The sequence below is a fragment of the Cetorhinus maximus genome, chromosome 22 (assembly GCF_964194155.1).
Source record: "Cetorhinus maximus chromosome 22, sCetMax3.hap1.1, whole genome shotgun sequence".
Lineage (NCBI taxonomy): Eukaryota > Metazoa > Chordata > Chondrichthyes > Lamniformes > Cetorhinidae > Cetorhinus > Cetorhinus maximus.
In genome coordinates this window covers 62,163,724-62,177,430 of record NC_135900.1, presented here as the reverse complement: position 1 = coordinate 62,177,430, position 13,707 = coordinate 62,163,724, and the positions used below count along the sequence as shown (strand labels likewise).

Sequence of the window (13,707 nt, the reverse complement as noted above, 5' to 3'; positions counted from 1 at the left end):
AACAGGCTAAGAAAGCCATTTCATGCTGCTACTATGCAGTGGCTAAACGAGTGGTATTTTCCACTAACAGGATGCTGCCATCAGTCCAAAAAGATGTTCTGCCTACCACACAATTGAGCAACGTCATGTATGAATTTCAGTGCCGATGTGATGCCAGGTACATTGGCCGTACGTCCCAATGATTGGCTGATCACATCAAACAGCATGTTCCTTTGGTTCGTAACAGACAGAGTATTCAACCAGTCCACGCTTAGAAAACCCAAAACAAAATGTCTACTGTTAGGTGTGATTCTGCAATTGGGCAGCACTTGCTGAACAATCCTGAGGGTGCTAATAGCTACACTAACAACCAATTGAAGATAATCAGTCGAGCTCAGTATAATGTGGCTCAGTTATATTTATTAGAAGTGACATACATTCATACGCAAGGACACTTTCTCTGCAAATAAAAGGAATATGATCAAGCCTATGCCTTATTTGAAACAGAAGCTTTGAGAGCCCATGGTTCTGTTTTGCTTTCTCCATGGCAGAGTTGACTTGCCGACAAATCAGCACCTTTTCTCCTGTAGTATAAATTGTTGTAATTGTTTTAAATTTGGCATTCTTGTATCTGTGCTGATGAGTGCAAGACAGAAAGCTTCGGCAACGTGTCGCTCTTTACAGGAATTTATCATTCTTGATTGAGCTGGGGTCCTTTCGCCCATCACTGGCCCACACACAGCTCATGGATTGGGATTGTGCCTGGATTCCTCCTCCTCATCACTGATCTGTGATGAAGTGCACACACGTGTATCTTGGCAGATGGAACCCCTGTTCCTAGTTATGATGGCTCCGATTGTTCAGTAGCTGGTCCACACTTAGCCTGTGGACTGGGTGTATTACTGAAGGGCAGTGGTACCCATCTGGAGTTGGAGTCTGCAGGGAAGGGGCAATGAGAGTATAAGTCCCAGTAAGTATGAAAAGTGCAGCTCTCTGATTGTCCTGTTCTCTGTGGCTCACTGTTAAAGGTACCGGTCAGTGTTAAAACAATGAGCTCACTGTTAAAGAGGTCAGTCACTGTTAAAGGGACCAATCGGTGTTAAAGGAATGGGCTCACTGTTAAAGGGGCCAGTCACTGTTAAAGCAAGTCAGTGTTATAATCCAGCCATTTGTATCCTGCTTGGTTTAAATGTAAACTATAAATGATGCATTTTTAATTCAAATGCTTATTAAATTAATTTCTTACAGTCCCCTCTCCATCACCCATAGCCCTCTTACTTCCTGTCTCAAGCAGCCTGTCCACTTGTTAACCCGACTGCTCAGTGATGCTGACTCACATTTTGGTGATGCTTCACTTTTAACGTAGTCAGTGAATGATATTTTAATGATGTGATATTGTTGTGGAGTGTGTTTTCCCATTCCCACACTGGCTGAGTCAAGCAGTTTACTGCTAAGCTAACTTTAATAGTTCAGCTGCTGCATGGGTCCCAGCCCCTGAAGTCCCAATGAACTAATATTATAACATAATGGTGTATGATACAGACTAACTGCAAAAGAAGCAGAACGCTATCCATTCTGGCTTGTACATGTGTAGTGTTACCAGAATCATTTTCTCTGTCTTACTCTTTCCCATTCTCTCTCCCCTCTTTCACTCTCCTCTTACCTCTCTCTTCTCGCATTCTACATCTAACTCTGTCTCATTCTCATTCTTCCCATCTCTCCTGTTTGTATCTTACTTTCTATTTGAAGGAAAGCCGCTGAAGCTGTTCTTGCTCATACTTGCTCTTTATCTACCTCTTGCACTCTTTGTCTCTCTCTGTCTGTGTCCCTATCTTCTATCACTGTCCTGACTGTCACTCACTCTCTAGTTCCTTTCTGACTACTCTCGCTCTTTCATTTTCCCTCTCACTCTCTTTCTCACTCCCATGCTCTGCCTCTCATACAGTCTCTGACACTTTCACTCTGTGTCTCTCACTCTCTCATTCCTGCACACTCTTACTTTTTCTCTTATGCTCTTTCTCTCCCAATTTGCCTCTCTCTGTCTCGATGTATCTCTCTCTGTTTCTCTCTATCTCTGTTTCATACCTTCTCTGCTTCATTCCTTGGCTCGCTCACTCAAGCAATCTCTTTCACTATTAGTGTGTCTCTCACTCTCTAACTATCTCTCTCTCTCTCTCTCTCCCTTACTCTTTGTCTCAATCTCATGCTCTCTCACATTCTTTCATACTATGTCACACTCCCTCTCTCACTTTGTGTCTCTCTCTTCCACACTGTCCCTCATGGTCTCTGTTGCTGTCTCTCTCTCTCTCTTTCTCCTCCAGTCTCTCTCTCTGTTAATCTTTCTCTCTAGTGCTCTCTCTCACTCTGTCTCTCACTCTCACTCTGTCTCTCACTGTTTCTCTCTCTCTCCCTCACTCTGTCTCTTACTCTCTTTCTTTTACACTCTGTTTCTCTCTCCTTCTTTCCCTCAGTCCCTCTCTTTCCCTCAGCCCCTCTCCCTCACAACCTCTCTTTCCCTCACACTCTCCCTTTCCCTCAATCTCTCTTCCCCCTCACACTCTCTTTCCCTCCCTCACACACTCTCTCTCTCTCCCTCACTCCCTCTTTCTCGCACTCTCTCTTTCTCGCACTCCCTCTTTCTCGCACTCTCTCTTTCTCGCACTCCCTCTTTCTCGCACCCTCTCTTTCTCGCACCCTCTCTTTCTCTCCCTCCCTCGGTCTATCTCTGTCACTCACGCTGTGTGCCCATACATTCTCTCTGACTCGCTCACTCTCTGATTTACTTTCGCGTTCTCTCTCTCCAGCTCTCCCTCTGTCCCTATTGCTCTGCTTGAGGATGGAGTGCTGAGACTGACATGGCTTCTGTTATGATATCTCTGCTTTGTTGCAATGTTGTGCTCCACCTTCCCCCCACCCCTGCCCACCCATGATATATTGGGTTGTTGTGTTTGTGTGGTAGCCCACTCTAGTTGCCTTGGGCAGCTCAGTAAACATATGTTTGAGATTTGGAAAGGTGGGCAGTGTTTATCATCACAGGCTACTGACAGTTTTTGGGTGATGGTCCCTGGATTGCATGTCTGATATCTGCTATTGGTCTTGGGATTGCTGCAGACAGTCGCACTGTCTCATTCTATTCTTATTTTCCTTGTCATTTCTTCTCATTATTTCCCCCCCTCACATTATTAGATTCGTTCCTTTGCCCTCTTCTTCTGTCCCTCTCACACTCTGCTCCTGTGCTTTGCTTTTCTTTCACCTCTCTTGTTGAAGTTGAGGCCCTTGTTGGAGCTCCACGGCGAAGACCTCTTTCCTTCTGCCACTGCTGTACCCACGACCGAGGTAACGTAAACCAACCCCGCAAAGAATTACCATAACAACCCGGGGGCTCTTGTACCCTGAGGCTCAGTACAGTTCCCTTGGACACCTGGTCAAGTGCAAATTCAAACCAAAAGCCTGTGACCACTGCCAGAGGCTGAATGTTGGTGCCACTGAGGAAGGATGGGCGGAGCAGGAGGAGCTGGGTCAGGAGATTAAACAGACTGAGGAACCAAAGCAGTGGGCAGAGGTTAAAAGGAGGTTTGAAGCAAATTCATAGGCCCTTGAGAGGGGTTAGGTGGGATAGCTAGTCCTTTGGGAACCCCCACCACCAAATGGAATTAGTCCCACAATCAGTAGGAAGCATCTGCAGTCTCCCTCATTCTGCACATATGCTTAGTGCAGTCAGGATGAGCATCAATAACTAACAGAGGCTGTTGTTGGGCAGTACTGGTTACTGTGATCCACTCCTACTAGATCGATAAGAGATATCAGTCCACACTGCAAAGTTTGAAATAAAGCCTGGATCTTTGTTTAGACCTTGTCAGATGCTCTGTTAACCTCACGTCAAGTAGACAACCCAGCCCCCTCGACCCCTCCCCTTGACCCCTCCCCTCGACCCCTCCCCTCGACCCCTCCCCTCGACCCCTCCCCTCGACCCTGTCCTCAAACCAGCCTCTGCCCCACCTCACATCCCACCCTCAAGCCCATCCCTTTGTCCCTGCTCTCCATCCCAAAAATCAACTCCACTCCTCAAACCCAATCTCCCAAATCCCCCCCTAGTTTCCTGTTTACTTGAAACTTTCCCATTGCTCTTGTGTCACATTCCCGGGAGTCTTTCCCATTTCCCTGTCTCCTGTTCCCCTCACACCCCCACCCATAATCTCCCATTCATTTCCTGTCTCCTCCACCTGGCACCTCCCTGATTCACTTCCCCTGAGTCTCCCATTTGCCAGAACTTTTCCCATTCTCCCCACCTCTCATTCCCCCATGTCTCCTGTTCATCCCACATCACCCATCTCCCCCACCTGGCATCTCCAGTCAGTTCCACAATCTTAGCTCATTCCCATGTCTCCCATCTCCATCACCCTACTCCCACCCCACCCCCCCCCCCCCCACTCCCAATGTCTCCCATTTGCCCCCCGGAATCTTTCCATTCCATAAGCACAGATTTAATTTTAGATAGGTAGATATATAGTGAGTGGACCTATGGGAACTGATCTCTGGGTCTGATGATCTTCCATCTCCTGTAGCACTGAACCATGGAGAGTCTGAAGCTCCAGCCTGGGCTGATGTCAGCTGAGGGACTGGCTCTGGCATTCCAATGTCCTCAGTGCCATTGTGCTTAGTGCGCAATGAAACTAACCACCTATGGACAGTGGCTGAAGAGGAATTAAGCTCTTCTGTGATACTTTCTATAGCTGAATAGCTGCTAAGCAACACTGAAGTAGAGGAAGATGTAAGGCTTTAGGGAGCAAACAGAGCTGTGTGGGATTAGTTTCAGGTTAGTCTGGAATCAGCATAAAGGCAATGGGCCTAAAGGCCTCTCTCTCAGGCTTGGAAAGTGATGTGACTGAAGGCAGGGAGCAGCAGGAGCAACTGAACATCAAAACTGGGGAGAGTGGGGGCCAGTCAATGGGGAGGGGAGGGAGGGGCAGTAAATTGGGAGAAGGTAATAAATGGTGACGGGAGTTAGATAGATTTTTGATTGACAAGGGTTATGAGGGGCAGACAGGAAAGTGGAGTTGAGGTCACGATCAGATCAGCCTTGATCTTATTGAATGGTGGAGCAGGCTCAAAGGGCCGAATAGCCTACTCCTGCTCCTAATTCTTGTCGTCTGGTTGTGGAGGGTGTGGCAGCAAATGGGAATGGGAGGGAGCAGGCAGTGAATGGGGATGGGTCAGTAAATGGAGAGGAGGGGAGTGCAGTAGGGAAAGGGGGCAATAAATGGGGAGGGGAGGGAGGGACTTAAATGGAGAGAGGGGGAGGGTGCAGTCAGAGAGGGGCATTATATGGGGAAAGGTGGTCAGACTCCTCATTGAGCACACAATGGACTATAATCCGCTAGGAAGTGTGTGTCGTTTTCTAATTGTAAAGGAACCACAATTTTGTTGGTATTGAGAATTGGGGTTGTGGCACAGACCAGAGTGTCAAAGCTGCTCACAGGGACTGTACTCTGCCTCTGTGCCTGCTCACAGTGACTCAATCCATTCCATCTGCCATAACACCTCACCCAGGCTGCCTGTTAGCATCTCACTGACCGAGCTTTGTTTCATGCACCCCACTTTTCTCTTCAGTTCTGCAAGCACTCAGCGTGTTGAATGGCCTGTACTTCCTTGTGCCTGTGGACCCCACCTCTCACCATTTGCTGCAGACATGATAGCCTCAAGCCTTGGTCAGTTGCTAGTGGAAAAGTCTGAGCCTTTCAATCATGGCCAGAAGGAAGGAATTCAGGAGCCAAGTGGAATCAGCAGAGGGCAGCAGCTAAGAAAGCAAACCAATTAGACATTGCATCCAGGGATTTTGTGCATTAGACTGGTACAAAGTCTGGCATTATATTAAAATGAACTTCCTTTAGAAAGATACAGGGTGTGATTTGATTTTCTTTGGTGTTTCCCACAGTCAGTTGGATGGAGCACTCTTTTATGACAAGTGTGTTGTATGGTGATGTCCAACAAAGGTAGACTCTGACCTTTAAGGCCATAAATTGTAATTGTTGCTGGTTAAACACAAGCTCAGGTCAGTCAGAGTGTAATTGTTGTATGTTGAGGAAACTTTGCAGGTCAAACTACAGCTCAAAAGCACCTAACAATTTAAGACTTGTCTGCCTCTGTCACAGAGTGTGATGTCTGTTGTATGTACGGTCTTTGAATCATTACAAGCAGCTATTCCAGTATATTGTTCATGATTAATCAACCTAATTGAATTGTAATGATAGGAATCAGCCATATTTCTACTGCTGGGACGTAGCTGTGATTAAGTGGTCTTATCCCCAAAGTGAGGGTCAAGCAAAGTGTGTCAATTAATAAAATAAAGAAACTCGATCGATCCGCCAGCTGAAAAATTTTGGTTAATTAAATATGATAATCCCTTAAAACAAAACTATTTCATATCCAAACCCACATGTTCCCTAGAAAAGTTTTAATTGCTGAGGCCTACTCATTGCTCAGGAGCCTGAGGCTCAATTTGTACCAGCTTCAGAAAAGCTATTCTTTTAGCCTTCTCACTACCATGGAAGCTTCAATGTTGCTCATGAAGAGGAATGTTGGGATAATCTTACCCATGGACATGCCACAGGAGTGTAGGATCTCACTAATTTTGTTACAGTGCATTTGGTGTTACAAAGGTTGTTGGGGGCAATAGCAGCTTGGGTTTCTCAGTAAAATGAGTTACAGGTAATTTTTGATACAGACATTACGTTTCAGATTTTCGTGGAGGAGGTGGGAATGTCGAGTCGGAAACTTTCCGACTTGGCAGACCTGTCTCCTTTAAAAGGGCCCCTGCCCACTGTATTTTCATTGCTGGACAGTGGGGACAGGGTGGATTCGGGCCCACCGCCTTCAGAGACAGGCCCAAGGTGGCAATGGAGGCTAGAACGCCCACCTCCGTTTACTGGGATATGAGCCCTTTCATTGATGAAAGCCAGATCCTCAAACCCCCACTCCTCCCTACTATCCCACATGATCCCCATATTCCTCATCGCCCCTCATAGTCATCAGGCCCCATGACCCCTCACATGCCCTCCATGCTCCTAATATTCCTCATCCACCTCCATGTCCCCTTTAATCCCCATGCCTCTCCTTGCTCCCTCATACTCCAATAGCCCCCATATATCCTCCATACCACTCACCCCGTGGACCTTAGGAGCCATGTTTTTGAAATGGAAATGAAAAAATAACTTCTATCCAACTAGAGCTTTCACTCAAACACACTTTATACTGAAACTCTCATTCATAAAATCCATCCAAAGAATTGTTGTAAAAACAAACATCTATTTCACTAACCACATCGAAAAATGATAATCCAATAATCAGTATCAATTAAATTGTGAACCCAGCCCCCTGCTGAGATAAGTGGTTCAGGAGGTTTTGAACTCGGCCAAGCATTCATAATGGGCTCAGCCATATTAACAAATCCTGGGATATATAAACAATGAAGTCTATTGAAACTGAAAAACTGATGTGCTTTTTTTTTTGTAAGCTACATTAGATGTCCTGTCAATCAAGACAGTCCAGGAGAAGGTGTCTTTTTTTTTCTAGAAGTGAAAGCTGCTAAAGATTTTTTTTCAATTTAAAAGGGTTCTGGGTGTTGAGATCACTTCACATTATTATTCTAGTGGTCCCTTTCCTGGCTTCTTCAGTTCTGAATGCATAATAGTACTTTTCCAATTGGTAGTACTTTTCCATTAGTACTCTAATGCATCTCAGCACTTGCACAATGCTGATCAATGTACTGGTCAACTTACCTTTGCAGAACAGAGTCTGTTCAGAGAACTGTCCTGAGTCTGTTCTGATTGATTCTGTCCTCAGCAAGCGAGGATGTTTAAAGGTCAATCTCTAATCTGAGGGGAGTGTGTCAATCCACTGCCGAGTTTCATATCCATTCCTATAGGTGCAGAACAAGATCACCTGAGAGTATGAAATATCCCAAAGAAGAACACGTGTGTTTGCAAATGTAAGAGTTTGAGAGAGAGAGAGTGTGTGTGTGTGTGAGAGAGAGAGACAGAGAGAATGCGCCTTGATGTACACACCAGTTAAGAGCATGATACATTTCACAGATGAGGAATAATGTGTGGTCTTTTGGGTAAGCAATAGGGGGGCTGCAATCTAATTGAGGGGTTCAGCTGGTTTATATATGGAATAACAGACACTCGGGAGTGAGTTATAGACTGGAATCCAATCGAGGAGTTCAGGGTTTGAAATACAGAATAACTGATACCCAAAAGTGAGTTTCAGGCTAGTATCTAGAAAGGAGTTTGAGAGTTTTATATATAGAATAACAGATATCCAGAAGTGAGTTACAGGCTAGAATCTCATCGAGAGGCTCAGAGAGTTGCTTAGTGCAGCAAAGTATTTTTGATGCTAGTCTTTGGCTGTTTGCTGAACGTGTTGGCCCCACTGAATGATCACCTAGTGCTCAATGAGGTCTGTGTGTCATACTGTGCCATGGTTTGGTGTGTAGGAGTGTTGCTGCATTGGAATGAGCTGTGTGTGGAAATACAGGAGGTTGTGTGGCGGAGGTTTTGTAGCGTTTGTGGGTAGCCCATTACCTCCACCTCTCCATATATGGCGCTGTGTGTTGTGGGCCCTGATTTTGAATGTGTCTCCCAACAGGAATGGGAAAGAAAGACGACCCTCGACTGATGCAGGAATGGTTTAAACTAGTACAGGAGAAGAACAGCCTGGTGCGTTACGAGTCTGAGCTGATGATCTTGTAAGTAATGCCAATGCTTTCTCAATATTTCAAAACAGAGGTCAAGCCTTTCCACCTTGCCCAAGTAACTGGTGTGGGTCAGTAGATCAGTTGGCCTGAATAGCCTGTTTCTGGGCTGTAAATGCATTGTGATTCTCTGAACATACCCAATCCAAAAATACACCAAGATTTTCTACATCTCTTCACTCGTGGTGGGGGGTGTTTCCCTCAGGAACGATCCACATCCCTGAAACCGTCTGACCTCAGGATCAGTTGGATATTGGAAGCCTCCCCCCACTCCTGCTGACCTCCACCCCCCTCCCCTTCTGCTGACCTCCACCCCCCACCCGCTAACCTCCACCCCCCACCCGCTAACCTCCCCCCCCACCCGCAGACCTCCCCCCCCACTCCTGCTGACCTCCCCTCCCCACTCCTGCTGATCTCCCCCCTCCCCTCCTGCTAACCTCCCCCCCCCACCCGCTGACCTCCCCCCCCCACCCGCTGACCTTCCCCCCAACCTGCTGACCTCCCCCCCACCTGCTGACCTCCCCCCCAACCTGCTGACCTCCCCCCCCAACCGCTGACCTCCCCCCCCCCACCCGCTGACCTCCCCCCCACCCACTGACCTCCCCCCCACCCGCTGACCTCCCCCCCCACCTGCTGACCTCCCCCCCCCACCCGCTGACCTCCCCCCCCACCCCCTCTCACCCGCTGACCTCCCCCCATGCTGCTTGTGAAAGGCTTTCAAAGTTCAAATTCAAATATGCTGCAAAGCATTTGGATTTGGATTTTTCTTACCAGACTGTGTTCTAATGAATCTGCCGTATCTTTTCTGTTGCCTCAATATCCTTGCTATAGTCTGAAACCCAATACTGTAAATAGTACTCCAACTCTGGGTTTACTGAGGTTTTCTATAGACTCACTGGGGAGTAAATTTGATAACTCCCAGAAGCAGGCATGTGGATCACAATGCGAGATTAACCCATGACAGTTGCGTCAGATGCGGCCTGCACACCATCATCATGCTGCCTGCCAATTAACATGATTGCAGAATATAGCCAGCACTAATTGTGCTAGTGAGTAGCTGTGTGCCTCAGTGTGAAGCCCAACATCATGAGGGGCTAGCACTATTTAAAAACAGCTTGCATTACTTAAAGTCAGCCTACACCTCATAAAGGAGAGGTGCATTGTGGCTGGAGTAGGTACTAGAAGTCATCACGAAATTCATTCTGATATGAAAAAGATATAATAATGACACAACATGGGAGAGAGCGTGACTTCCAAGATTTTCTGATGCTGCAATGGAAGCCTTGATTGAGAATGTGCAGAGGAGGAGTGAGGTCCTCTATCCACAGGGGACCAAGAGTCCCTCCAGACAAACTCTCAGAAGGCAGTGGGAGTTGGAACCCATCACCGTCAATGCTGGAAGCCAAGCTCCAAGGCAGTGCCACAAAAAGTCCAATTACCTCACAGGATTGGTCAAGGTCAGTACATGCATCTTCAAATGCATTCACCAACTTGAGAACATAGGAACAGGAGGAGGCCATTTAGTTTCTCAAGCCAGTTCCACATTCGAAAAGATCATGGCTAATCTTCAAACATATATATTTTACCTACAATACTTATTAGTGAACAAAAATCTATTTCAGATTTCAAATTAAGAATTGATCTAACATGAATTGCTGTCTGCAAAACAGAGTTCCAAACTTCTACCAGCCTTTGGCTATTAACTAAATCTGGCTCATTACTTAGAAAACTATCCTGAATGCACTCAAGAAATTCACTACTATTCTAACAGGCGCAAGTTTGCTTTTCCAAATCTTTATGAAAGTTAAAATCCTCCGTTAAACCCACCCAGCCTTTACTACATGCTTGTCTAATCTCTGCATTTATACAATTTACCACTTCACAGCTGCTACCAGGAGACCAATGCACAACTCTAACTGCAGTCTTAAATCCGTTCTTATTTCTTAATTCTAACCATAAATTCTTCACCGCCTGCTTACCTCTCATTATATTCTCCTCTTAGTTGGAAATTATTTCATCCTTAACTCTTAGGGTTACTCTGACCCATCTACCATTTTCCCTGTTGACCCTATAATCTGGTATATTTTGGTCCCAGTCCTAAAGTTGAATTTGTGCCTGAAATTCATTCAATTCCTTCCTTATAATTATTTGGACCGCACACCGTAGCCTGTCCTTCAGAACTAATGTTTTACTCCCAATTTTCTTATTTATCTCTCCTGATTTAATGACTTTAAATCTAGGTGCTTGGTAACACAAAACTTAAAAAGATTTGAAGCATATCTCTTTTCCATCAATACTCAAGTTTTGCACTCATCATGACAGACACAAGAATACCAAATTTCAAAGGGCAAAACACTTTATACCGCATGAGAAAATGGTGCTGCTTGCTTGGCAGGTCGACTCTGGTTGGTCGAATCATTGCCATGGAGAATGCATCAGGTAACTATTGTCCCCAATGCTTTTGTTTAATTCAAAAAAGGTGCAATGCCTGGACATGTTCCTTTTGCCTGTAGAAGACAAGTCCCTGCATGTGAATATATGTAGTTTCTAGCAAGTGTAAGTGAGCCACATTGTAAGACTGACTGATAATCTTAAATTGTTTGTTAGTGAAAAGCATGGCTATATCAAACAATACATACCTTAGGATGTTTGCAATAGGCAGAGTGCTGACTGCGTACTCAATCAGCCTGTGCTTGCAAAACCCAGAACATAATGTCTAACATTGGCTGTGATTCCATAATTACACAGCACTTGCTGAACAATCCTGAGTGTGCTAAGTAACAACCCATTTAAGAATATCAGTGGGGCTCACTTACGTTTCCTAGAAACTACATAAATTCGTGCAGAGGAAGGTATCTGCAGGTAAAAGGAACATGATCAGGTATTGTACCTTTATTGAATTAAACAAATGCGCGGGGGACAATAATTCCCTGGTGCATTCTTCATTGCAACACCTCAACCAATCAGTCACTTGCCAACCACTCAGCACCTTTTTTGTCATGCGGTATAAGTTGTTGCTTTCTTTGAAATTTGACATTCTTGTGCCTGTCCTGATGAGTGCAAGACAAAAAGTTTTGACAGCATATTTCTTTTTTCAGCAAAATTTAAATCTTCTTGTTTTCCTTTGACCTTCTGTACATAAAGCACAATTCTGGCTGTCACTCTATTCTCTTCAAGCAATTATTTCTACGGCCCTTTCCACCTGAGCCCTCTCCTCCAACTTTCCTAATTTAAAATCCTTGTGACTGTCCTATTTATCCATGTTGTTAGGATTCTGGTCCCATTCTGGTTCAGGTGGAGCTCATCCCAATGTTCCATTTCCTCCCTGTCCAAATACTAGAGTTAGTGTCCCATGAAATGGAACTCCTCTTTCCAACACCACTCCTTTCACCACATGTTTAACTTCCAGATGGCAATTTGAACGTGGCTGAGAGATTATAACCTTTGAGGTTGACAACTTCTCAATGCACCAGACCCCATCGCTCACTCACCAGCAATCTCTATCAATCATGACTCATACCTGACATTCAGAGCTTCACCTCACCCCCACTCACTGATGCAAACCTCACACCCACATCTCACAGCTTAAACACACTGCCAGCTATTCAACCATGACTGCCACATCAGCCAAACACATTGCACCACACTGACTGGCACACTTCCTGCAGAATAAGATGGCGTATAGTCTGAGGCAGCAGGATTAACTGGTGAGGAACTGGTATGGTTGCATGTTCTCATCCCCTCACGAGAAGGTGCTCACCATCAGTGGAGTGGCCATTGTTGAGACTGCGCCCAAGAGCAGGGCTGAAACAATAAGAGACAATGGTATCTCCACATTGACTCCTCCTTTTCACAATCCACTACTCCCTAATCCACAATCAGATGGTTTAAGCATTCACTTTTAACTTTCCCTCTCTCCCCACACTTTATCCTTGTGCCTGTCTCCTTTCAGATATCCCCCCAAGAACTACAACCTTCCCAGGTAATGCTGGATCAGCAATAGGGTGGCAGAGCAGGAAGACAGTGAGGATGAACAAACACCATCACTTGATCACACGCATGACCAGCAGCTTAGATACTGGCATTGCGTGTTACTAAGATAGCTTAGAGGCGGGATCTGCATGTGGTGAGGCACCACAGAATCACACACAATTGTTACGGTGTAGAAGGAGGCCGTTCGGCCCATCGTGCCTGCACCGGCTCTCTCAGCATTTTAACTTAGTGCCAATCTCCTGCCTTTTTCCTGTAACCCTGCAGATTGTTTCTATTTAAATGATCATCCAATGCTGTCTTGAATACCTCAGTTAAACCTGCCTCAGCCACACTTCCAAGCAGTGCATTCCAAACCCTAACTACTCGCTGTGCGAAGAAGTTTTTTCTCACCTCACATTTGCTTCTTTTACAAAACACTTTAAAACTGTGCCCTCTGGTTCACAATCTGTTTATGAGTGGGAACAGTTTCTCCCTATCTTTTCTGTCCCGGCCCCTCATGATTTTGGAATTTCTAATTGGAATTTCCTCTCCAAGGAAAACAGTCCCAACTTCTCCAATCTTTCCTCCAAACTGAAGTTTCCAATCCCTGGAAACAATAACATAAACCTCTTCTGCTCTCTCTCCAATGCGTTCACATCCTTCCTATGGTATGGCACCCAGAGCATGAATGGCCCCTGGCTAGGGCAGAGGGCAAGAGTGGCATGGATGCTAGCCCCCTAGAGGGTGAGGTCGCACACAAGATCTGCTGCAGAGGTCTCAGATGAGCAATTCAGTGGGGCAGGCTACAGGGGAAGGCTGATACGAGATGCTTGGTGGACTATTAGGCCTGGCAGAAAGCCAGCACCTGATGCCAACTTTGTATCAACAGTACCAACTTTTCCCAGAGTTTTGTGCAGGGTATAATGCCCATCATTTCCAGCATGGAAGTGATGGCCAACTCCACTTGTGGATCCAACCATGACCCAGAATCTGTTGTTTGATAT

The 13,707-nt window shown here is 45.8% G+C and overlaps 1 protein-coding gene across 5 annotated transcripts in view; it reads left to right on the top strand.

The window, feature by feature from the left end:
• mical3a (microtubule associated monooxygenase, calponin and LIM domain containing 3a) overlaps window positions 1-13,707 on the top strand; it is a 301,509-nt gene that overhangs the window by 272,505 nt on the left and 15,297 nt on the right. For 4 of the 5 annotated variants that reach the window (XM_078568426.1, XM_078568427.1, XM_078568425.1 and 1 more), the window contains one exon: window positions 8,626-8,725. In XM_078568426.1, coding sequence (XP_078424552.1) covers window positions 8,626-8,725 — 100 coding nt within the window. Of the gene's footprint in view, window positions 1-3,246; window positions 3,316-8,625; window positions 8,726-13,707 lie in introns of all 5 variants that reach the window. The other variant, XM_078568423.1, reaches the window with a different exon arrangement.